This window comes from Neophocaena asiaeorientalis, unplaced genomic scaffold, assembly GCF_003031525.2.
Source record: "Neophocaena asiaeorientalis asiaeorientalis breed wild unplaced genomic scaffold, Neophocaena_asiaeorientalis_V1.1 scaffold385, whole genome shotgun sequence".
NCBI classification, from domain to species: Eukaryota; Metazoa; Chordata; class Mammalia; order Artiodactyla; family Phocoenidae; genus Neophocaena; species Neophocaena asiaeorientalis.
In genome coordinates, this window is record NW_020175013.1 from 975,769 (window position 1) to 1,002,523 (window position 26,755).

The following is a 26,755-nucleotide window of genomic DNA, read 5'->3' on the forward strand; positions in this document are numbered from 1 at the left end:
TGTATTTTGACAACATAATATTTTCTTTCATATATTTAAAAATCATTAACTGGCCTAATTAAAATAGCTGATAGAATTTTTTTCCAGAAGTAGTACTTAACAATTTAAAAATACTTTCTCAAGGGCCCAATTAAATAAAATCATAAATGAAAAGAAAGTTACAATTAACACCAGAGAAATACAGAGGATCATAAGAGATTACTATGAATAATTATACATCAATAAATTGGACAGGGCTTCCCTGGTGGCGCAGTGGTTGAGAGTCCGCCTGCCGATGCAGGGGACGCGGGTTCGTGCCCCAGTCCTGGAAGATCCCACGTGCCATGGAGCGGCTGCGCCCGTGAGCCATGGCCGCTGAGCCTGCGAGTCCGGAGCCTGTGCTCCGCAACGGGACAGGCCACAACAGTGAGAGGCCGGCGTACCGCAAAAAAAAAAAAAAATAAATAAATAGGACAACCTATAAGCAACGAATAAATTCCTGGAAATGTGCAATCTCCCAAGACTGAATCAGGAAGAAATAGAAAGTATGAAAGACCAATTATCAGTAATGAAATTGATTCGGTAATCAAAAAACTCCCAATAAACAAAAGTCAAGGACCAGACAGCTCCACAGGTGAATCTACCAAACATTTAAACAAGAGTTAATGTCTATCCTTCTCAAACTGTTCCCCAAAATTGAAGAGAAAGGAACACTTTCAAATTCATTCTGTGAGGCCAGAATTGCCTTGATACCCAAACTAGACAAAGACACCAGAAGAAAAGAAAATTACAGGCCAATATCCCTGATGAATATAGATCTAAAACTCCTCAACAAAATATTAGAAAATCAAATTCAACAATACATTAAAAGGATATTACACCATGATTAAGTGAGGTTTATCCCAGAGTTGCAAGGATAGTTCATTATCCACAAATCAATCAATGTGATACATCATGTAAACAAACTGAGGAATAAAAATCATATAATCATCTCAATAGGTGCAGAAAAAGCTTTTTACAAAATTCAGCATTTATTTATGATAAAAAAACTTTCAATGAAGTGGGTATAGAGGGAATATACCTCAACGTAATAAAGGCCAGATATGACAAAACCACAGCCAACGTCATACTCAATGGTGAATAGGTGAAAGCATTTCCTCTAGAATCAGGAATAAGATAAAGATGCCCACTCTCACCACTTTCATTCCACATAGTATTGGAATAGCAGTCAGACAAGAAAAACAAACAAAACAAAAAGAAACTCTTAGATACAAAGGGGTGACTGCCAGAGGGAGAGGGTGGGGGGGTACATGAAATAGGTGAAGGGGAGTAAGAGGTAAAAACCTCCAGTAATGAAATTAGCAAGTCAAGGTCCTGTCATACATAGCAAAAGGAATATGGTCAATAACATTGTAATAACTTCATTCAGGAACAGATGGTTACTAGACTTACGGTGGTGACCATTTCATAATGTATGCATATGTCAAAGCACTATACAGTATACCTGAAACTACATAATAATGCAAGTCAACTTTTTCTATTAAAAATTTTTTAAAAAATACTTTCTTCATAAATGAGTACACCTGAAGTGAGGCAAAAGAGAACACTGTCTTCCATTAAAAGGGGAAGTCCTTTTAGTACATAGAAATTTTTTTAAGAATCCCACAAGATTTCCAAATTATAGAGCAATCATTTTATATATATATATATACACACACATTGATGTATGCATTTGCACATGCAGTAAACATGAGTATGTATACATTTATGTTTATGTATATATGAAATAAATATATTTATTAAATATGTATATATATATATATATATATATGAAATAAAACATACCCAAATCCCCCAATGAGTGTTTGTTTCCTAACATGGACTAACATGAGGAAGTAATTTATAACACCCACCCCCACCAAACACAGAGACAACCAGATTGCTTTTGCTCCTGGGAAGCCCCTGGGAGGGAAGGAAAAAATTCCTACTTGATATGACAAGAGGTGCTTCCTGGGAAATTCAAACATGTAACTAGAAACACACTAAAGTCTTGGGCATAAGAGCACTCTCAGGGCAGGGCAGCTAAGCTTGGACTTGCATGGGCTCTGCGTCTGTAACACAGGTTACCTAAGTAGCTGTGTGCCGGTTTTTCCTCCACAATTTTGATTCTTCTTGCTCCAGCAGGTATCACCAACACTTCTACATAACCTGTAAGAATCAATAAAACATGAAATACATCTTGAGTTTTTTCTAATTCTTCTTTTCTTCATTGACTTGCCCTATTTCTCTTTTGGTTTTGGCTTTTGCTGTGATACTTCAATACCTATGTAAAGAAAAAAAATTATGTATAAAAGCTGTCATAAGTTCAAGTGGAGAAGTTTCTTGGAAAAACGTTGAGAATACAACGCTATCAAGAGCAAGTAGGTGACTGTAAAGCTCCCTGACAGCTTATGAATTATGAGGTGAGAAAAAAGCACAACGGGACAGCCTGGTTAGAAACACAGTGAATCTTGGAACAGAGCAAATAACCTTAAGTTCTGCTCATGGAACTCCTTTAAGTTAGAAAGTGGGCGGAAGGAGCAAACACAGCTGGAGAGCATACAGATGGCGGATGTCTGGTCCCCGAAGTTGTTGAGTATAGGACAAGAGAGACCAAGCCCTCTCTGGAAGATTAACCAAGGGTTTTGAATCTGGGGCTGGAGAGAAGTGTAATAAGGCCACATCAAGCAATCTGGTGTCACCCTGGAAGGTGTCAGATGGCTAGGAGCAAGATACAATTAGGTGTTTCTCTTCAGCAGTGGTTAGGAATGTAATGCCTGAAGTGAAATAAGACGGTAAGATAAAGCTGGATAGAAGAGAAAGTGTGCATAAAAAGTCAAAATCAAGACTTCATTTGGTACAGAAAAGACAGCAGATGCCAACTTTTGGCTGAATAGTTATGCTTTAAAATTATAGTAAAATAACATTTAATAGTCTTCTTAGTACTTCTGTGTAGCTACATACAGCCCTGATAAAAGTTTAATTTCAAAGCTACGTTAAAAAGGTATAACAGCTAATCCCAGAGTTGTCTCCTGTTGATCAATAATTCAAATTCCTGAAACTGTTGACAGTTATTTGGTGTTTACCAAAAGGTAACAGACACCCCACCTGGGATTAGAGGTCTGTGCTTTTCAAATCAACATTTCCATTAGCAAATAATACTTACTCAATTTAACCATTTTTAGTAACACCAAATCATACAAGCACTTCCACTTTGTTATATGAACACAATATGCAGCAATGAAAATGGAAACAAATGTTTACTGTCTATTGGTATATTGAAGTAAGGTAAGAAGGTCTGTGTACTCAATGAGCTTATAATTGAATTAAGACAAGGCACAAATATCTTACATAAAAACGACTTAAATAAAACTTCCAAATTTATGTTAAAAAGATCATATTCAAAATAGTTTAATTCCCTGCTGAAGAATGTAAAACAGTGTTGTTTAAACTGTCCCCCTTCTCTGATCACGTCAATACTCAAAAGTTTCGCTGCTATTTTAACTCATAGAAGTGGGATTTTTTTTCCTTTTTTTCTTTTAAGTGGTTATATACATTACTTATGTTTGAGAAACACTGGCATCAGCAGGAGTCACAATGATTCAGAGGAGAGAACATTTCATATAGTCAAGGAAAGCTTCATAAAGAAGCAGATAGATTAACTGTCTTTGAAGAACGGATAGAATTTGGATATACAGGTGACCCTTGAACAATGCAGGGGTTAAGGGCACTGATCTTCCATGCAGTAAAAACTCTGAGTATAATAAATAGTGAACCCTCTGTATCCGTGGTTCTACATCCGTAGATTCAAACAACTGCAGGTCGTGTGGTACTATAGTATTTACTATTTTTAAAAATCCACATATAAGTGGACCAATGCAGTTCAAACCTTTGTTATTTAAGAGTCAACTACATACAGAAAAAGAATGAGTTCACTGAATGTAAAGAAAAGTAACATAGTAAGTGGTATTTTTAGGACCACAGAAATATAATAATTCTGACAGAATGAGAAGGTGTAAGAATTTGGCTATATTAGGAGAGTTTAAATGCATGCCCAGGACACTGAATTTATCCATTTGAAGCTACTGAACATTCTACAGCAAGGAATGTGGTAGTTAGACACCAGTTTGGAGAGGCTTTATCTGACAGCAGTATGCAAGATGCCCAGCGATATAGTTGTAGATAACAGTGTCAGGAGGCTAATGTAAAAATCCAGGAGTGCTAGAGGCTAAGGTAGAAAAACCAGAAGGCATAGTAAAGAAAACAAATTCTGAATTTGAGAACCAGTAGAAAGTGGGGAAATAAACATTGAACACAATTCTTCATTATTACTTATGTGCAAATGCAGCCATCGTTTATAGGAACATGGAAGTCAAGTTTGGGCAATAATCTGATGTTTGGCTTTGCAACTTGTTTTTAACAAAACAGTATAACACACTAGTAAAAATATCCAGTAAGAACTCTGGAACTTCTACAACTCCAGGGAAAGGTCAGCCTGTTGAAGTACCTTTGTGAGGCAGTAATTTAAGCCATGGGAGTTAACGGAGAAAACTGAGAGACAGGAGAAGTCAAGGATTCAACCTCGGTGACAGTTATGTTTTTTTCTTTTTTAATTTGCTTATTTAATTTATTTATTTTTGGCTGCATTGGGTCTTCATTGCTGTGTGCGGGCTTCCTCTAATTGCAGCGAGTGGGGGCCACTCTTTGTTGCGGTGTGTGGGCTTCTCACTGTGGTGGCTTCTCTTGTTGCAGAGCATGGACTCTAGGCACGTAGGCTCAGTAGTTGTGTCTTGCGGGCTCTAGAGCACAGGCTCAGTAGTTGTGGTGCATGGGCTTAGCTGCTCCACAGCATGTGGGATTTTCCTGGACCAGGGCTCAAACCCATATCTCCTGCATTGGCAGGCAGATTCTTAACCACTGTGCCACCAGGGAAGCCCTATGGTTTTTAACAGAGAGACTGAAAAAAAAAATTAGGAAAGAATACAGAGAAGGAATAATCATGAGAGGTAGATCTGGCTATTTTGATGTAGTAGGATCTTATGAATTAGAATATTTTAAAAAGAATTGTTGGTGCAAAAAGCTGTACAGACATCAAAGAGAAAGGTGACCAAGGAGAGCCCATTGGATGTCACAATCAAGAGGTAACTGTTCATCTCTGAGCAAATAAATTTAGTAATGTGTTTGGAGAAGATGATAAGTTTCAGGATGTTAAAAAAGAAGAGTAGATAGAGAAAAGTAGAGGAGAGGTAGTAACTGTAAATTCCTGTTTGAGTTTAGCAGGAAACCCAGAGGTATGTTGTATTTTACGTAACAACAGTTACGTATAAGTTTATAGTTATATCTATATACTACAGATAGTATAGAGCAATACAGAGCAATATATAATATAGAGCAATTATTCAATTGAAAAGGCTTGGAGGACAGGTGAGTTAGATTAAGTTTAAAGAAGAAAGAGAGCAAGAAAAATATTAAGCAAAGACATTTGAAGAGGGATAGCCGAAGACTGAGGCTCTAGATATTTTTCAGTAAATAAGCCATTTAGTACAATTGAGAACGCACATTTTTAAAAGAAGTGAATATACGAGTGGTTACTGCTGAGCTCAGAAGTTGAAATAAAACCTGTGATGTCAAGGTCATAAATTTGATCCTCACGTTGGACAGTTTGCTTTGTACATAGGAAGATCCTATTTCATAACCAGAGATCCCATTCTTAATCAGCCATCTTAAAATGCCCAAAGTAATCATTATCTTCTTGGTAGTATTAATGATAAATGCCACATTTTGATCAACTGCTATGTGCTAGTCACAATTATAGATAATTTATGTAAATTATTTCATTTAGCCATAATGATACCATCTAAGGTAGATATTTAATAGATTGGAAAATAAAGGTAGAGAAAAAAAAACTGCCTTTTTCAAGACTTCCTTGTTAGTAATTAGCTGACGCAAGGTTTGAACTCAGATCTGTCTGATTCCAGCTATGGCCTGCTGCTACTATTTCACAAGTTAGAATACATGACACTATGACTCTCTTATTGCTGTGGCAAACATACAAATAAAAAGCCTAAGAGCATGTGTTCCTTGTACAGGATTAGTATCATCATCTCTTGTACTAGGAATAACAGGTTTTATGCCCACCTTCTTCTAAATGTAGATTGATAACTATATAGTTGCACAAGTGGCCAAATACACAACTTACCTTTAAAAATCCCTTAAAAAATTATCCCCTGGCCAGGCAAGTTACAATGAAAGACATGATAAATGTACAAAGGAAAAAGAATTCTCTTCTTAAGTTGATTTTCTAGCTCCAACAAAAATGATTTAGCAAACTCTAAATACAGCACAGGGACTGAAAACACCCACACGTGTCTGCACATGTGTTACTCATACAATATATACAGTGTGCATGGCCAACTGGACCAAATAAGGCTACAATTCCTTCAAGAAATTTTAGGAAGTCCATAAACTACAAGGATAAAATTGTCTCAAGAGAAATGAATACCACATTCCTAAAGTCACAAGTAAATGAAGCCCACGATATAATTAAGGACTCATACAGATTTGTATTTTTTAAAGTCGTAACAATATAATGTTCCATTATTAATTAAATTAACAAATGTTAATGGATTACACACTATACTGGTCATTGGGAATAGGGTATTCAACAACAGTAGCCATGATACTTTTCCTCACTGATCTTTAAAGTCTAGCAGGAAAGACCAAAGGGTGTAAAATTAGAAAATTACCATACAACTGAACCGTACATATACAAATATGGTAAGAATCACTAAACTAGTTGGTGATAGGAGGTAGAGGTTGTTCAGGGAACACTTCATTGAAGAAGTGACATTTGAACTGAGATCTAAGTGACATCTAGGAATTAACCAGGCAAAGCTAAGGGGAAGCTAACAGAACAATATTTTTAAATGCAAGGTGCTAGAGGGAGCATGGTAAGTTTGAGCATCTGTAACAGATCTGGTGGCTGCAGCTTAGAGAAGGAAAGTGACCTTGGTGTGAGATGATGCCAGAGAGACAAGTAGGAACAACACCATACAGGGCCCCATGGTCCAAGTTAAGAATTCTAGTCTCTTCCCTGTAAGCAATGTTAAACTAGCAGAGAGTTGCAAGGAAGACAGATTGTTGTAAGGAAGTAACATTATTCGTCTCTGATATTCCCAATATCGTAGGCATTTTAGACATTTTTCAAATAACATATGTCATTAATATAACTTACAAACTAATAAACAAAAGTAGAAATTAAAGTGCAATAAAAACAAAGGATATTTGAATTAGGAATCTGGGGGAAAAATGTATCCACCTAACTGCAGTCAGAATGAACTGTATTACTGATTTTTAACTGTTATTTCTGTTGTCAATGCTTAGTTTAAAAATTAAGTGTTATTACAACTAAGAAAAATGTACCAGTGCTGAATGTGCATCGGTATTCTTCAGTGAACTGTTTCCATGCAAATTAAGTAACTATGCAGGAATAGTCTTCAAAAATTCTAGTGTCTTTAAATCTCTTCAGTCTTTCAGACTTGATTTGAACTTCTGCACTATAAAAACGTCTCCCATCACAATCAGGCTGAAAAGCTTATTATAATTGCACTTAGGCGAAAGTATAAGAGCCTGTTACAGCTCCATCTGACTATTCTAAATGAGTTCTGACAGATTTTGACTTGTAGGACCTGTCACCTTTTTTCACAGCTTTGGAGGTTGAGATTTTGATCTGCAATTTACCCTGGGCCTTAGTTATTTTTAGGCTTCAAGTTCTTCAAGCTCACTTATCTTTTATTCTGCTGGGGCCTAGAGAAAGGTTATATTCAGCTTTCGAGGGCTGTGTCTAATTTTCTTTTCTGAAGGACTTTTTAAAATCTAGAATGAACTCAGTCTTCTTGATTATTCAAATATAAATGGCTTATTCTTTGTATCAAAACAAATACACATTTTTAGGTCAGGTCTTGGTATTTGAACAAGAAATGTAAAAAAGGAAAAAGTTGATGTATGTAATGTAAGAATATGAATGATAATGAAAATTTAATCATAAATACTAAGATAGTTCAATAGATAGATGTCTAGGTAAGACACTAACGTAAACATAGAAATGTTTGCTTCCTCTCCGTAAGCTTGAGGGCTTCAGTATAAAGCATTTTCTGTATATAAAGCTTATTTGTGGGTTATTATATTTCAGTACAGATATCACTTTTTGTTGTGGATCACCTTAAAATTCACACTACATAGATCAATCATCATCACTTCATCCTCATATCCCTTGAGTATTTATAGATGTATTTATAGATGAGGAAAGACAACAAGAGAGGACATGTTCCCTCTCTTAATATATCTGGAACATCAGCCCACATCTTCTGACTCCCTGTTACAGTTTCCAACTTGCTACATTGCTATAGATTCTCTCTTTTAAAAAATTAATTCCTTTTGAATTTAGTAAAAACATTAGGAAAAAAATAAAGAAAATGGAAAGCTGAAAACCTGAAGACTTAATACTCTCAATAGTTGCTTCAGGCTGTTACAAATCATCATTCTCTGTTAGACATCAATAATTTGCATTGGAGGATAAGGTCTGTAGAAACCTGATAACATTGGCCAATGCAAATTAGATTATTCCCTTGCTGCTCCAATTTATTAAATGCACAACAAATGACTTCATGTTTTCAGTATTGGGAACTGGGCTTGTTAGAATTTCTGGCTCATATCACATGTACTGTATGTCATTGCAAAAAATCATTCAATACCCATTACAAAAGTCTTCAACAGAATCAGAACTGTCATTTCTAAGTTAAGTTCAATGTAATCTGTCCCCAGAGATTATTTGGATTGTTAACCTTGAAAAAATAAAAAAATAATCACCTGCTCCTCTGGTGTGATTAAAATCTCCTTTAATGATTTTGCATGATTTTCCATTGCCATTGCATACACCACAATGATCTTCCCTTGCAAGAGACCCTAATAAACCATCACAGCCAACTTTCTGCAACAAGAGAATGACAGTACATCATAAAATGAGCTTTTTCTTCTTTTCTCTTTTAACCACTACTTTAGGACAAACCTAGTCTCTACAAACTAGACCTATTTATTTTACAAACTAATAAAATGCCATATTCTCTGGTGCAAACTAATACAGCAAGCTCATGTCAAATAATACCACCTGTAAATTGTCCAAAGTAGGGTAGTGATAAAAGTATTTTTCTTATATTAAGAATTAAATGGTATCCTAAAGCAATTTGGAAAACTATTATTGAGACAAATGCAATTTACATAAATCCCAAAGGAAGTCACATTTCTATTAAATATAACATGATAAATCTAATTCATTCTACTCAACATAGAACAGATAAGCTTCACCGTATGGATGGGTGGCTTCACTCCTAAAGTGGTTGAAGAGGCGATGCTGAGTATTAAATATTAACTCTGTGGAAACCAAATATAAATGTTTACATTCATTACAGTTCACCAATAAACTTCTACCCCCAACTTCTTTGGCATCTAACGCATGAGTGAGTAAGAACTGCTCACAACCTATGGTTGCTATAAGAAAACAGTAACACTGGGATAATTAATTTTTATATGTTCCCAGAAGAATGATGTTAATATGAATCTTCTTAGATTAAATCATTGACTCTTTTCTAGTGAATAATGTTGGTCTCCCTTTGATGTTTAGAAAATATGATATTTTGCAAAGTTGTGCATACTCAAAGTGCATAAGTTAATGTCTGTACTGTCAGAAATAAATGGTAGAATTATACCATCTCTCCTAATCAAGAAGAAGCTGCAAGACTGACTGATGTTACATCCATTCATAACAAGTTACAATTATTTAAATAAATTTTTAAAATATCACATAAAACAGAAAAACAACCAGGGTCTTTTTCTGTGGTTGGTGTCGGTGGTGTTGGGTGTGGGAAGGAGCAGGTTATAAAATGCAGCTGCAGGATGATATCCCAAGAAAGCAAAAATCGCATTAAACCTGCATAATACAGCATCCTTTCCCTTTGTCATGAGGGTGTGTATCAGTGTCAAGAAGTAGACAAAACAATGCAATAGTGGAGAACTCTGACCAGCGAATCAAAGCTTATTCAGGGAGAAATGAAGAGAATGTTTCTGGATGAAAGAGGTGGTCACCACAGGAAATTCTCAAAATACAACAAAGATATGGTCAGAGTCCACTGATCAGGAGCCATGAAAAGACCTGAGAGCCCTGGGGTTAAAGAAAAAGTCTCTCCTTCATGTACAAATGAGGAGAAAATTTAGAGTAGAGTTTAGAGTGATTTTGAAATGATAAAAAGTGCCTTTATTGCTCTATCCCTAGCATCCGACTTGTTTCTCAGCAAATATAATAAACTTGATAAATAGTAGTTAAATGATTGAATAAATTAGTACCTAGTTGTCTCTTAGTTTTTTGTAACCCTTGTAACTGGGATAGTATAAGTTGGTAAAATCTAAAATAAAAGGCAGGGATAGACATAATGCCATGGTTCAATAATCACGTAAGCTTAAAATAAGAATCAAAGAATTAGTATTTTGTAACTGGTAGCCTCAAGCATCCACACTTATCGAAATACGCTCACATAACTCTAAAAGTTGAGGATGAATGACTTGGAAAAGACAATACTGTTTAACTGGTGGCAGGTACCTGAAGTACCAATGGCAGGCTGGAAACTGGCAGGTACCATGATAATACAGAGGAGAGTTTTCTCTATCCTCTTCCAGGATAGAAATGCCAGGGAGCCAAACTGGGTCACCAGGAGAAAGCTGTCTATTTTCAATTGCCCTCCTTAGTCCACTCACCAAGTTTAGAATTCTACGTTCAACGTCAATGGTGTATGTTTTATGATAAAAATAAAACACTCTAGCCAAACCCAGGATACAGAGGGTTGTCAGAGACAAAAAAGGAAGCATGCTTTTAATTATACTGAAAGACAGAATGAAGCATGTTAGTTAAAAAGCCAGAATCCTGAAGTATTCCAATGCTGTCAGAAGTTACAACTCATTTCACAGAACTTTAATTATAATCATCAGGTTCACATAACACTTCTGCAGAATTTTTTGTTGTTGTTGCTGTTACTTTTATGTTTACCTAGGGACTCTATAAAAGATCTGGCTTACACAATACTGTTAAGTGAAAAGCACAGCAATGTAAGCTATTATATTTGGCATATAGAGTTAGGAAAATAATTTCTTTTGAAAAATAAATTCGTTTAAGTCATATACTAATCTGACATTTACATAAAATGATAAAATAAAGATAAAAGTTTTAATTGTACAACATACAGTTTTGAAAACAAAATATGTATAGATAAATAATTGCAATGATTTTTAAATAGACAAATGAAAAATTATATTTCAGGCTACTGCCATATTCTGTTAAAGAATAAAGGAAATTAATATGTAATTATAAGACTGTCTCTTATACCAAATATATTGCATGATTCTACGCTTTAAATGTTAGAGCATGATGGCAAAATAAAGAATCTGAGAGCTGCTAAAGCATTTAAGTTTCACGATGTTTCCAAGTTTTTATCCAGAAGTCTATAGACTTCTATTGGACCAGAGATTGATCCATCCATAGCTTGTAATTGTTTTCAAATTTTGGAGCATGTGTGCACATGCGTGTGTGTGAATATGTGGTCAGGTATGCGTTTTTTATAGGAAGAAACCAAAACTTTTATCAAATTCTCAAAGGAGTGTATTGCACAAAAAAGTCAATGACCACTGGCCTGCCTATTTTATTTTACAGATTAACGGACACATACATATTTTAAGTGATTTTCCCGAGAACACAGTTTCCTAGTGGTTCTCGTGGATTCAGTCCTCCTCCACTCAGATACCTCTTTTATTACTAAAGGATGTACATATTTTCCTTCCATGCCTGGGAAATTTATCAGCTGATGGCTCTTAGCCTTCAGCCCTGTTTAGAAGAAAATGGCTAGCCTAAAGAAATCTGCGTTTCCCAAGATCACATCCCCCTCATCCCCTGGGACAGCTTGTATCCAAACACTAGTAGATAATGGGGGTTAAAAAGGTCTGGTTTTCTCACCCCAAATGGGGACAACTTTGAAGAGCCATCCCAGCCACAATGCTCCTCACACGGCCAGCTGACATCTTGTGACTGTACCAAGCCCAAATGCTCCCTGTGCTCAGTCCTGCCTCCTTCCGGCTCTGCATACATGTTGATCATGAAAACACCTGGTATTATACTTCCTGCATAATAATCTTCCAGGGGAAGCCAACCTGAGACAGTGGCAGACCTGTAACTAGCAACTTCAAAGCTTTAGCGTTTGATCTTTCCACTACACTATTCATATTCATTTTAACAGAATGTCTCCTTTTTTTTTTTTTTTTTTTTTGTGGTACGCAGGCCTCTCACTGTTGTGGCCTCTCCCGTTGAGGAGCACAGGCTCTGGACGCGCAGGCTCAGCGGCCATGGCTCACGGGCCCAGCCGCTCCGCGGCATGTGGGATCTTCCCGGACTGGGGCACAAACCCGCGTCCCCTGCATCGGCAGGCGGACTCTCAACCACTGCGCCACCAGGGAAGCCCAGAATGTCTCCTTTCTAATGATAAATAAAGAAAAGCACATAAATGCACATAGTAGATGGAGATTATTTTTAAAAAGAAATAGAAAGGCAAATGAAATGCTTAAGTATAATAAAAAATTGAATGTACATTTAGAAATCAGCTGATTCAAGAATGTTGATGATACTTTGAGTAATAAGACTGATTTTATAGGTTTTTGCCCCATGGCTCAGTCTTGGACACAAGTCATGGAGAACTGGAGTGCTTGAGCTTCTGGTCTGGAATGCCCAAAGTGTCACAATTTTACACCTGCAATATGTACATTACAGAATAAAATTTTCAGATTCTTTCAGCTAGTAATGAGTATTATATATTTTCTAGTCTGGACTCTTCATTATACAGATGAAGAAATGGACTTTCAAAGCTGATCAGACTTGCTGAAGATCACAGTTGAGGCAGAGCTTTCCACTGTACTGTGCAGCTGCTCGAAGGTCCCCCAACCCTCCCTCAGCATATACACTCTCCCTTTTGGAATGTCTTACCTGACACCTGCCATTTGCACAGATATCTAATCCCTGATATCCACAAGAAGTTCCATCCAACACTTTTTCTGATAGAAGAATAGGCTGTTCTTTTCCAACAGGAGAGCAAAACAAGGCACATGGTTTTTCTACATACAGAGTGGATAAAAATAAATGAACAAAATTTGTTCCATAAGTATTTTTACCTCAAGCTTTATTTTTCAGAACAGTTAGGAGTAAAAAAATATAATCTGATATTAACTGAGTAATGCACTATTAGAATATATAATACTAGAGGGTTATTATAAGTAGTAAATGAGATAATGCCTGAGCAGAAATAGGTATCCAATGAATATTAATCTCCTTCTTAAGAATTATGCCTTCAGATTATTTTTTAAATGTACCATTTATTATTTTCTGGCACTAAACCTCTACCACACACAAACCAAGCATTTTTCGTGAAAACTATTTTGCATACTCCCATTTTTTGCTCGTATCTTTTGGCATGAACTCATTTTAAGAACATATCAGATTTCTGCCTATTTAAGATTTACTTTATTCATGAAGCCTTTCTTGATGTCTCACTTCTAAATTCCAAAACACTAATTTAAAATCCTATGCATTTGGCATTTTCTAACTGAAAAATTTGTAAAGGGAGAAAGAAGAACTTCTAAGATGAACCATTCTTGTAAGATTTTCCATTGCGAGGATGTTTAGCAATGCAATACAATCCCATGAGAACATCCATCGGAATGCACAGTTGCTGAAGTGCTAGCTGGGACTCACCCTCTTCATTGCTTACTTAGAAAGCATGTCAGGATGTATGATGTTTAGGGTGAGAACTACAGTTCTAGGTAAAGAATTCTTGAATGGGTGGCAGTCACCTTCAGTGCTTCCTTAAACAATAAGGTAGGAGGGTTAGAGTTAAAACACTTGCCTATTAGGCTCAGTCAAAAAGTGGCAAAACATTTTTAAAGTGCTGTTTCTATTTCTAAGCATCCTGCAGAGGAGCTGCAGTATTTGGTAACACCAGTAGTAGGATTATCCAAATCAGAAACTTCAGAGCAATTTCCAGGCTACATTACTACTCTATTGGCTTGACACCAGTCAGGCCCTTTACTGTTTATTAAGCTCATACAAATAGAATGGAAAATAGTTTTCAGTCTCTGACACTGATCTTCGCTTATGTCTTCAGTAAAGTTCCACGTATGCTGATGGGATTCTATAAATACCAAATAACAGCCAGAGGCATGGAACAGGGTATCACTTGGCAAAGAGAAGACAGACAGTTAAAGGAACCTTCAGAATTGAACATTTCAAACAGTTTTCACATGTGGCTTCTGGATACTGGTCTGAACAATTTTGGGGAGTTGTACCATGGCTTTTAATGTGAATGGTTTTGAAATTTCCCTTTAAGATGCTATTATACGCTGCAATAAAGCAGTTCAGTGTGCTGTCACACCTCAAAGTACGTTATGTTTATTCAGTGACTACTTACTATGTCATATCTTTGGAATTAAAAACAGCTGCTGTCATTGCAACACTTTAATAGTGACATATATATACAAACACACACACACACACACACACAAACCTCACCATTCTCTTTCTGGAGTTTTCACTGAAGAGAGGAGCAAACCAGATATAAGAATGATGTTGAAAGAAGTTAGTCTAGAATATTCCATTTACATTCTAAGCAAGAACTCAGATAAAAACATTGTATTCCTCCTTTTACATATTGTCAATTTACTGTACTTACTTTAGCCTTATAGATGACATCAAAATTTGATACCAATCTTCCTTCCTGGAGTACACCCTTGAGATTGTGACATTATAGTGATCCATGTAACATGCCAGTACTTGGCAGGCAGGCTCTGTCTTGATTTAAGAGACCACCCCTTTCCAAGGTATGCATTAAACATGGATTTCAGCCAAATTTCAGCACAGAGTATGCAAAATACCTGAACGTTAAAGCCATGCACCTTTTTTTCTCTAAAAATAAATGTTCACTACTGTATTGATACCTTATATTTAATTCTCTTAGCCAGAGATTCATGTGTTACATAAAAAAACAGAAATAGCCACTTGCATTTTAAAGTATCGAAAACTTGGGGTTTTTAAAAGACTTGTATATTTCAATTTCTTCCATATGGCTCTAATACATAAAAACTATTGTTGTGTCTTTTATTCATCATACAGACTGACATGTTTGATTGATACATGTCACAGAATTATCAAAAATGGTACCCTGATAATTATATAAATATCTATTATGGATCATTCTGATGATAAACAACACTTTATAAGAGTCAGGAGCTCCCTTAATTGTGATTTCCAACAGTTTTAATATTTTAAATTGACCTCCATACAACTCTGATTTTCTTTTAAAATCTGGAGGGAACCTGTTTCCTATCTCTTATTTCACATGTGAGTAAACAGGTCTCAAATGAAGTAAATATTATCAAATCAGACAGCCAGTTGGAGGCAGATGTAGAATTAACCCAGGATCAGATGATGATTTTCAGGATTTGAACTGTCATATTGACTTTATTTTTACCATGAAAAAATATTACTTATATACTTAAATTAATGCAACAAATATCCATCAGAAGCTTAATAACTGCCAGACAGTACACTGGGCACAGACAATAGAGGGAATAGAGACGCATTAAAATCTGCTTCAGCAGGGTCTTGTGGAGTACTTGGCAGGGGTACGTATCCTATATGGAAGATCAGCGGGATTCTTTTTTCCTAGAGAACTTGTCATAAACTGAGTTCAGAAAATCAGTAGAAGTTTTCAAGGTAAATACACGGGGAAAGAGATTAAAGCTTGAGAAAGAAAGGATATTGTGCCAAGAAACGTGCATATTTATAGGCTCAGAATTAAGAAAACATGATGTATCTGAGGGATGAAATGAAATTCGGCCTGGCAGTGCTGGAGATTACAGAAGGGAATGATGGAGATGAGGCCAGAGACGTTAAAGGGGGTAGGTCACAATAACGGCCTTATAAACCAGGTAATAAAGTTTGAGATTGGTCCTGACAGCAACGGGATTTGTGGAAGGGTACTCCTTGGCACAGTGACTGATGGTTTTGGCCTTCAAAAAGGCCTGCCTGTCTGAAATGAGGAGTAGGGGCTGAAGGAGGGTCAGAGAGACAGTGAGGAAGCCGTTTGAAGAATCCAGGTCAGAGATGGTGCAATCATGAACAAAGATGCTGGCAAACAAAGAAAGGTTTGGACAAATAGGGTGTGCTGATTGATTACAGGGGGATGGAGATTGAGGCAGAAGGATTCTGGCTTAGCTTGGTAATGAGGCTGATCATGATGCTATGCTCCATGAGAGAGCACAGTAAGAGGAGAGATGGTGGGAGTGAGAGAAAGGAAAAGGGGAAGGGGTATGTTGAACTTGAACCATGCTGAGTTAGAGATGAATGGGATGCTGAGTGGACAAGTTCATGCAACATAGGTAAACAGGTAAGGAGCTCAGGACAGAGAGATCTAGGTTGGAGATAAATGTTTGTGTTCCTTTAGCATTCAGATGATAAATAAAACCTAGTGAATAAGTAAGATTATGCCAAGAAGGACGTTTAGTGAGAAGAGGGGCCAGGACAGGTCACTACAGAAAATTCCCATAAGACATATCATTCTTTCACTAAATATTCATTAAGTGTCTACTCTGTTCAGATACTGCTTACGGTGCTAAACACATAGCAATGCACAAAATACAACTCTTGCTCTAACAATTATTATTTGAGGGGGGACATAAACAAGTAAAATAAAAATATTATGATAGATGATGATAAGGTCTGTGAAAAAAGAATAAAGCAGGGGAAGGAAAAGCACTGAGTCAATATTTATGAAAAGATCAGAAGGAGGTGAGAGAATAAATCATACTGCTATCTGGGAAAAGTAATTCACCAGAGAAAACAACAACTTCCAAGACACTAAGACAGAAGGGAGCCAGTGTGGGTGGCAAGGTGTGATGCGGGCACAGTACAGCTGAACTTAGAGGGTAACAGGGAGCCAGGGAGCTGAGGACCTTAGAGACCATTAGAAGAACTTTGGACTTTTAGTGAGCTGGGAAGACACTGAAGGCTTCTGAATGGAAGAATAACATGACATGACTGACATTTTAAATGCATCACTCTGGCTATGTTGAGACTGAAGGAGGTATGAGGACACAGGCATAAAGAACAGTTAGAGATAGCAGAAGAAGTACTACAATCCTTGAGCCCGTGGAACAAAAACCACACTCACAGAAAGATAGACAAGATGAAAAGGCAGAGGGTTATGTACCAGATGAAGGAACAAGATAAAACCTCAGAAAAACAACTAAATGAAGTGGAGATAGGCAACCTTCCAGAAAAAGAATTCAGAATAATGATAGTGAAGATGATCCAGGACCTCAGAAAAAGAATGGAGGCAAAGACTGAGAAGATGCAAGAAATGTTCAACAAAGATCTATAACAATTAAAGAACAAACAAACAGGGCTTCCCTGGTGGCGCAGTGGTTGGGAGTCTGCCTGCCGAAGCAGGGGACGTGGGTTCGTGCCCCGGTCCGGTAGGGTCCCACATGCCACGGAGCGGCTGGGCCCGTGAGCCATGGCCACTGAGCCTGCGCGTCCGGAGCCTGTGCTCTGTAGCGGGAGGGGCTGCAGTGGTGAGAGGCCTGCGTACCGCAAAAAAAAAAGAAAAAAGAACAAACAAACAGAGATGAACAATACAATAACTGACATGAAAAATACACTAGAAGGAATCAATAGCAGAATAACTGAGGCAGAAGAATGGAAAAGTGACCTGGAAGACAGAATGGTGGAATTCATTGCTGTAGAACAAAATAAAGAAAAAATAATGAAAAGAAATGAAGACAGCCTAAGAGACCTCTGGGACAACACTGAACGCAACAACATTCGCATTAGAGGCATCCCAGAAGGAGAAGAGAGAGAGAAACGACCCTAGAAAATATATGAAGAGATTATAGTCAAAAACTTCCCTAACATGGGAAAGGAAATAGCCACCCAAGTCCAGGAAGCGCAGAGAGTCCCATACAGGATAAACCCAAGGAGAAACACGCCGAGACACATAGTAATCAAATTGGCCGGCTTCCCTGGTGGTGCAGTGGTTGAGAGTCCACCTCCAGATGCAGGGGACATGGGTTCGTGCCCCGATCTGGGAAGACCCTACATGCCGTGGAGCGGCTGGGACCGTGGGCCATGGCTGCTGAGCCTGCGCATCCGGAGACTGTGCTCCGTAATGGGAGAGGCCACAACAGTGAGAGGCCCGCGTACTGCAAAAAAAAAAAAAAAAATTGGCAAAAATTAAAGACAAAGAAAAATTACTGAAGCAGCAAGGGAAAAACGACAAATAACAAACAAGGGAACTCCCATAAGGTTAACAGCTGATCTCTCAGCAGAAATTCTACAAGCCAGATGGGAGTGGCATGATATACTTAAAGTGATGAAAGGGAAGAACCTATAACCAAGATTACGTTACTCAGCAAGGATCTCATTCAGATTCCATGGAGAAATCAAAAGGTTTACAGACAAGCAAAAGCTAGGAGAATTCACCACCAACAAACCAACTCTACAACAAATGCCAGAGGAACTTCTCTAAGTGGGAAACACAAGAGAAGAAAAGGACCTACAAAACCAAACCCAAAACAATGAAGAAAATGATAATAGGAACATACATATCGATAATTACCTTAAATGTGAATGGATTAAATGCTCCAACAAAAGACACAGGTTTCCTGAATGGATACAAAAACAAGACCCATATATATGCTGTCTACAAGAGACCCACTTCAGACCTAGGGACACATACAGACTGAAAGTGAGGGGATGGAAAAAGATATTCCATGAAAACGGAAATCAAAAGAAAGCTGGAGTAGCAATACTCATATCAGATAAAATAAACTTTAAAATAAAGAATGTTACAAGAGACAAGGAAGAACACTACATAATGATCAAGGGATCAATCTAAGAAGATATAACAATTATAAATATATATGTACCCAACATAGGAGCACCCCAATACATAAGACAAATGCTAACAGCTATAAAAGGGGAAATGGACAGTAACACAATAATAGTGGGGGACTTTAACACCTCACTTACACGAATGGACAGATCATCGAAACAGAAAATTAATAAGAAAACACAAACTTTAAATGACACAATAGACCAGACAGATTTTTTTTTTTTTTTTAGACAGATTTAATTGACATTTATAGGACATTCCATCCAAAAACAGTAGATTACACTTTCTTCTCAAGGGCGCACAGAACATTCTCCAGGAGAGTTCACATCTTGGGTCACAAATCAAGCCTCATTAAATTGTAGAAAACTGAAAACATATCAAGCATCTTTTCTGACCACAACACTATGAGATTGGAAATCAATTACAGGGAAAAAATCGTAAAAAACACAACCACATGGAGACTAAACAATATGCTATTAAATAACCAAAAGATCACTGAGGAAATCAAAGAGGAAATCAAAAAATACCTAGAGACAAATGACAAAGAAAACACGAAAATCCAAACCCTATGGGATGCGGCAAAAGCAGTTCTAAGAGGGAAGTTTACAGCTATACAAGCCTACCTCAAGAAACAAGAAAAATCTCAAATAAACAATCTAACCTTACACCTAAAGGAACAAAAGAAAGAAGAACAAACAAAACCCAACGTTAGCAGAAGGAAAGAAATCATAAAGATCAGAGCAGAAATAAATGAAAGAGAAACAAAGAAAACAATAGCAAAGATCAATAAAAATAAAATCTGGTTCTTTGAGAAGATAAACAAAATTGATAAACCATTAGCCAGACTCATCAAGAAAAAGGGAGAGGACTCAAATCAATAAAATTAGAAATGAAAAGGGAGAAGTTACAACAGACACCGCAGAAATACAAAGCATCCTAAGAGACTACTACAAACAACCCTATGCCAATAAAATGGACAACCTGGAAGAAATGGACAAATTCTTAGAAAGGTATAACCTTCCAAGACTAAAACAGGAAGAAATAGAAAATATGAACAGACCAATCACAAGTAATAAAATTGAAACTGTGATTAAAAATCTTCCAACAAACAAAAGTCTGGGAGCAGATGGCTTCATAGGTGATTTCTATCAAACATTTAGAGAAGAGCTAACACCCATCCTTCTCAAACTCTTCCAAAAAATTGCAGAGGAAGGAACACTCCCAAACTCACTCTACGAGGGCACCATCACCCTGATACCAAAACCAGACAAAGATACTACAAAAAAAGAAAATTACAGATCGATATCACTGATGAATATATATGCAGAAATCCTCAATAAAATACTAGAAAACAGAATCGAACAACACATTAAAAGGATCATACACCATGATCAAGTGGGATTTATCCCAGGGATACAAGGATTCTTCAGTATACTCAAATCAATCAATGTGATACACCATATTAACAAACTGAAGAATAAAAACCATATGATCATCTCAATAAATGCAGAAAAAGCTTTTGACAAAATTCAACACCCATTTATGATTAAAATACTCACCAGGAAGTGGACATAGAGGGGACCTACCTCAACATAATAAAGACCATATACGACAAGCCCACAGCAAACATCATTCTCAATGGTGAAAAACTGAAAGGATTTCCTCTAAGATCAGGAACAATACAAGGATGTCCACTCTCACCACTATTAATCAACAAATTTTGGAAGTCCTAGCCACGGCAATCAGAGAAGAAAAGGAAATAAAAGGAATACAAACTGGAAAGGAAGAAGTAAAACTGTCACTGTTTGCAGGTGACATGATACTATATATAGAGAATCCTAAAGATGCCACCAGAAAACTACTAGAGCTAATCAATGAATTTGGTAAAGTTGCAGGATACAAAATTAATGCACAGAAATCTCTTGCATTCCTATACACTAATGATGAAAAATCTGAAAGAGAAATTAAGGAAACACTCCCATTTACCACTGCAACAAAAAGAATAAAAAACCTAGGAATAAACCTACCTAGGGAGACAAAAGACCTGTATGCAGAAAACTATAAGACACTGATGAAAGAAATTAAAGATAATACCAACAGATGGAGAGATATACCATGTTCTTGGACTAGAAGAATCAATATTGTGAAAATGACTATACTACCCAAAGCAATCTACAGATTCAATGCAATCCCTATCAAATTACCAATGGCAATTTTTATGGAACTGGAACAAACAATCTTAAAATTTGTATGGAGACACAAAAGACGCCTAATAGTCAAAGCAGTCTTGAGGGAAACGGAGCTGGAGGAATCAGACTCCCTGACTTCAGACTATACTACAAAGCTACAGTAATCAAGACAATATGGTACTGGCACAAAAACAGAAATACAGATCAATGGAACAAGAGAGAAAGCCCAGAGATAAACCCACGCACCTATGGTTAACCAATCTATGCCAAAGGAGGCAAGGATATACAATGGAGAAAAGACAGCCTCTTCAATAAGTGGTGCTGGGAAAACTGGACAGCTACACGTAAAAGAATGAAATTAGAACACTCCCTAACACCATACATGAAAACAAACTCAAAATGGATTTGAGACCTAAATGTAAAACTGGACACTATAAAACTCTTAGAGGAAAACTTAGGAAGAACACTCTTTGACATAAATCACAGCAAGATCTTTTTTGATCCACCTCCTAGAGTAATGGAAATAGACAAAAATAAACAAATGGGACCTAATGAAACATCAAAGCTTTCGCACAGCAAAGGAAACCATAAAGAAGATGAAAAGACAACCCTCAAATGGGAGAAAATATTTGCAAATGAATCAACAGACAAAGGATTAATCTCCAAAATATATAAACAGCTCATGCAGCTCAATATTAAAAAAAGAAACAAACCAATCCAAAAATGGGCAGAAGACCTAAACAGACATTCCTCCAGAGAAGATATACAGATGGCCAGGAAGCACATGAAAAGCTGCTCAACATCACTAATTATTAGAGAAATGCAAATCAAAACTACAATGAGGTATCACCTCACACCAGTTAGAACGGGCAGCAACAGAAAACCTACAAAGAACAAATGCTTGAGAGGGTGTGGAGGAAAGGGAACCATCTTGTACTGCTGGTGGGAATGTAAACTGATACAACCTCTATGGAGAACAGTACAGCCTTAAAAAGCTAAACATAGAATTACCGTATGATCCAGCAATCCCAGTACTGGGCATATACCCAGAGAAAACCATAATTCAAAAAGACACATGAACCCCAATGTTCACTGCAGCACTATTCACAATAGGTAGGTCATGGAAGCAACCTAAATGTCCATCGACAGACAAATGGATAAAGAAGTGGTACATATTTACAATGGAATATTACTCAGCCATAAAAAGGAACGAAATTGGTTTATTTGCAGAGATGTGGATGGATCTAGAGATTGTCATACAGAGTGAAGTAAGTTAGAAAGAGAAAAACAAATATCATATATTAATGCATATATGTGGAATGTATAAAAATGGTACAGATGAACCGGTTTGCAGGGAAGAAACTGAGACACAGATGTAGAGAACAAACGTATGGACACCAAAGGGGGAAAGCAGCGGGAGGTGGGGGTGGTGGTGTGATGAATTGGGAGATTGGGATTGACATGTATACACTGATGTATATAAAATGGATGACTAATAAGAACCTGCTGTATAAAAAAAGAAAGAAAATAAAATGCAAAAATTAAAAAAGGAAAAAGAACTGTTAGACAGCTACTACAATCATCCAGGTAAGACACTGTTGCTTATATCAGGGTGGCAGCTCTGGAGATATTGGGCAATAATCAGATTCTGGATGTATTTTAAAGATAGGGCTCATGTGACTTTACTGCTTTTTGAATGTACAGTAAAAGAGAACTAAATGGAAAATGAAGACTCCAAAGTTTGTTGGTTGAAGCATCTGGAAATATAGAATTAACCTTTATTAAAAGGATGGTGTGAATAGAAGACTATTCTATTCTATTCTTCTTTCTATAAAGAAACAGTATGTTTGGAGGCCATGTGTGGGGGAAGAAAGCATGACATGTAGGAAGCAGTGAAACAAGGGCAATATCTGGAGCACAGAGGAAAAGAGAGTGAGGTTTTATATGAGGCAGGAGACAAGAGAAGGAATCAGGCTAAAGAAGGTCTTGCCGAGCATGTCATGTGAAATTTGGCCTCTACCTGAAGAGTTATGGCAAGTCTCTGAAATGCTTTAACTGGGAGATCAGAATGAGCCAATTTGCACTTTCTATAAAGATCTCTAGTTCTACCTTGTGCTACCCCTTTACAGGGACACCCATCCCTCTCCCACCACCACCCTTAACTCCTGGTAACCACTCATCTGTCTGTTTTCCATCTCGATACTTTTGTGGCTTCAAGAATGTTATATAAAAGGAATCATACGGTGTGAGACATTTTGAGATTGGGTTTTCCTACTCAGCATAATGCTGTGACATCCACCAGGTCACTGCATATGTTAACAGAGTGTTCTGTATACTGTTGCATAATATCCCATGGCACAGATATACCTCAGCTTGCTAACCCTGCAGGGCTACTTAGAACCTTTTTGATTGTTTCCAGTGTTTGGCTATCGAAAATAAAACTGCTGTGCCCATTTGTGTTCAAGCACCTTGCAAACCTAGAAGTCTACATAACTAAGACGGTGGCGATCTGGTTGGTCATACCTTCATCCGTGACAGCGTGCCACTGAAGTATATGCTTTGGGTACGAAGTTCTAACACTATAGGCCTGACATTGCCAGTCTCTGAATCCAGGCAAACCTGCAGGACAAGGTGGATTCTCACATATTCTGTATTGTTTTCTGGGACCATTACAATCCCTTGCTTCAGAACCTAGCCTAGAAAAGACAGTACAAATAATCAATTTTATCTTTTTTTCTGTTAACTACTCATTTAAAAAAATCAAAAGGCAATATATTAATAAGGTATAGTCCTTTATATTAAATCTACTTTTGAAAAAGTGGACAGATTAAATGATTGGTAATTGGTAGGAAATCCATGTTTATTTAAAAATATATATTTTTTCCAACCTTTGAGCCATTTAATTTCCAAAATACATGAGAAACAAAAGCCCATTTGCCATGAAAATGATATAGAAGGGTAAAGGGCAGAAGTTGGGGGCAAAATAGAAAGCCTGTACTTCCCATGAAAGAGTGGGGCTAAGAATTATTAAGGAGTTGCTTCTAAGGTTTTCACATACATTCTTTAAAATCTCTTGTTGAGGAACTGGGCCACTGAATCCACACCAAAGTTAAAGCATAAAGCTGACATGACTTTCTCACACATTTTCCTAGGATCACTCTAGGAATGATGGAGACAAGCAAGCTGATCTTGGACGCTCCCTATCCATACATGTGCTCAGCAGGATTTCATTTCTCATCATTCTTAGCTTCTACTGACACTCATGTTGCCCTCATTCCCTCTCTTTCTGAAGTCCTATCAGCTTCCGGCTTCTCTCACAGTTCCTTTTAATGGTGACTTACTTTTTCTAACACATCTCTCCCTGCTTATTTCAACACATTTTAAAATTTGATTTGTGCTCAAAACACCACTCTGTGTAGTGTTTAATTATTTGTTCTTAGAGAGTTTGGTCTTATTTTCTTCTTTGAAGGGAGATTTTACATAAAATAATTTGAGGGACTTTTCTGTTTTCCAAAGTGGAGTGAGGTTTGAGAAGTTTCTTTGGCCCCCAACATGGTTTATCAGTAAAACCTTTTAATTTCAAACTTGAAGAAAACAATGCCCTCCCCCAATCCAGGAACTTTGCGTTTACCCAGGACATTTGCGCTCTCGACTGCTGATCCCAGAACTGCAGGTTCGGCTACAGGGACTCCACATGCTCCACTCTCCAGCCACGAGTCCAGGTGCTGAGGTCCTGCTGGTACACTCTCCAGCCTTACACCACTATTCCAAAAGTTATGTCTTAGGTGAACAAATCAGGGCACAACGGAAAATCATTCACTGGCCTATAGAGTCACTGGAATTGAGATTAAATCAGGTCTGCTAAGAGCCCCAAACGTGTGGAATTGAAAAAGACCAAAAATAAGTTGACACGTGCTTACTGTCATAGTAATACACTGGTCCCGTTCTCATGTCAGATCATACAGTCTTGTCATAAGAACAGCACACAGATATTTGTACTATAGCCCTGAGAATTCAGTACTTGTGACGGAGATAGGGCAAAGAAGGAACCTGGGGTTGTACAGCCAGGAAGAAAAACTAACACATTTTAAGAAACATAACAATTTAAAACAGAGGACCAAAAAAGCATAGGGTCAAGTATAAATATAAGAATGGTATGTAAGATATAAATGTCTTTAACTAGACTGAAGCAGACATTTTAGCAAATTTAGCAATTTTGATTTAAACTGTCAGTGATTCAGGGTACTCTCCTTGTAACTTAAAAAGAAAGAGTATGACTCAATTTTAGCACTTTCCTTTATATTGTTTTTTTTTTTCTGAAAGTTTCTGTCAAATTCAAGCACTAACATTACAGCAAATTTTCTTTCAAAAGCTGTTCATTTGAAAGACTTGAACAATTAGACTTTTTGAAATTCTATCAATTCATTTCAATAGAATTATAGATTACTTGGTATCTATTAACTGAGAAAGACAGCAAAGAAAGAAGAGAAAGGAGTGTGTTCATTCTCTTTTTTATATTTATTTTATTATTAACTTTAAACAAAAACAGCCAAAGAGGCTGTTTCTGTGGCCACCGAGGAATGGTTGCCAGGACTTTGTGGACAGATTATTATAATTTCTCTTTATTCCTGGAAAATCAGATCTATCATGATCATAGCAAACATATTAAAGGTAAAAATTAATTAAACAAAACCATGTTGGAAATAAGTAAAGATTAAAAAATTTTAGATAAATGATTGTACAGTCACAAGGGTTGAGCAATCTGATCCTTCCAGTCCTAAACGATATTTTGCACTAATGGCAACATGATTTATAAGGGATTTTGAAGAAATTATAGCAGCTCTCTGATTCTTAGTTTTCCCATTTCAAAATGTGAATGATAATCATACTGATATTTACCTAATAGAATTTTCAGAAGTTGAATGAAACTAAGCACAATGCATAGTCCTTAGCAAAGATTTAATAAAGATTAACTATAATAAAAATGCTAATAACAAATTATACATCATTATATTAATTTTATTAATAAGTTTCCAGAAATCTCACCAAAATTCTATTCATTCTGACCTTAACTGATCTGTTTCTTTAAAACTTATTTTGATAATATGTTTTTAAATGCTGTTTTTAGAAGAGAGAATTTAAAAAACTATGCTACGTAGTTTTGTGTGAGCCCAGTTAATGCTTTTCTATGCAATAATCAGTTCCTGCAGATTTTCTCTAATAATGTCAGATTTAAAATTCAACCTTTTTTGGATTCAAGGAGTTTTAAATCCAGGCTTGGGAAAAAACAAAACAAAACCTCAACAACTCAGAGTGTATTGACATGCTAAGATTGTCATTAAATAAATTGAGATTTTATATGAAGATTCAGTCTCAAAATTGCAAAAGGAGGAAAACAAACAGACCTCGTGAAAACTTTTAAACAACTTACTGGTTTTAAGGATTTAATGATGTTACGTCATTCATGGAAAAAAAAAATCCAGTGTGAAAGCTGTCAAACTTCAATTGGTCAAG

General features: G+C 36.8%; 1 protein-coding gene across 1 annotated transcript in view; it reads right to left on the reverse strand.

Annotated features, from left to right (window-relative positions):
* The window catches only part of ADAMTS19 (ADAM metallopeptidase with thrombospondin type 1 motif 19), a 218,438-nt gene that overhangs the window by 80,213 nt on the left and 111,470 nt on the right, over window positions 1–26,755 (reverse strand). The window contains exons 10-14 of the mRNA XM_024761933.1: window positions 24,873–25,003; window positions 23,765–23,937; window positions 13,094–13,221; window positions 8,887–9,007; window positions 2,107–2,187 (exon numbers count right to left, since the gene is read on the reverse strand). Coding sequence (XP_024617701.1) covers window positions 2,107–2,187; window positions 8,887–9,007; window positions 13,094–13,221; window positions 23,765–23,937; window positions 24,873–25,003 — 634 coding nt within the window. The remainder of the gene's footprint in view (window positions 1–2,106; window positions 2,188–8,886; window positions 9,008–13,093; window positions 13,222–23,764; window positions 23,938–24,872; window positions 25,004–26,755) is intronic.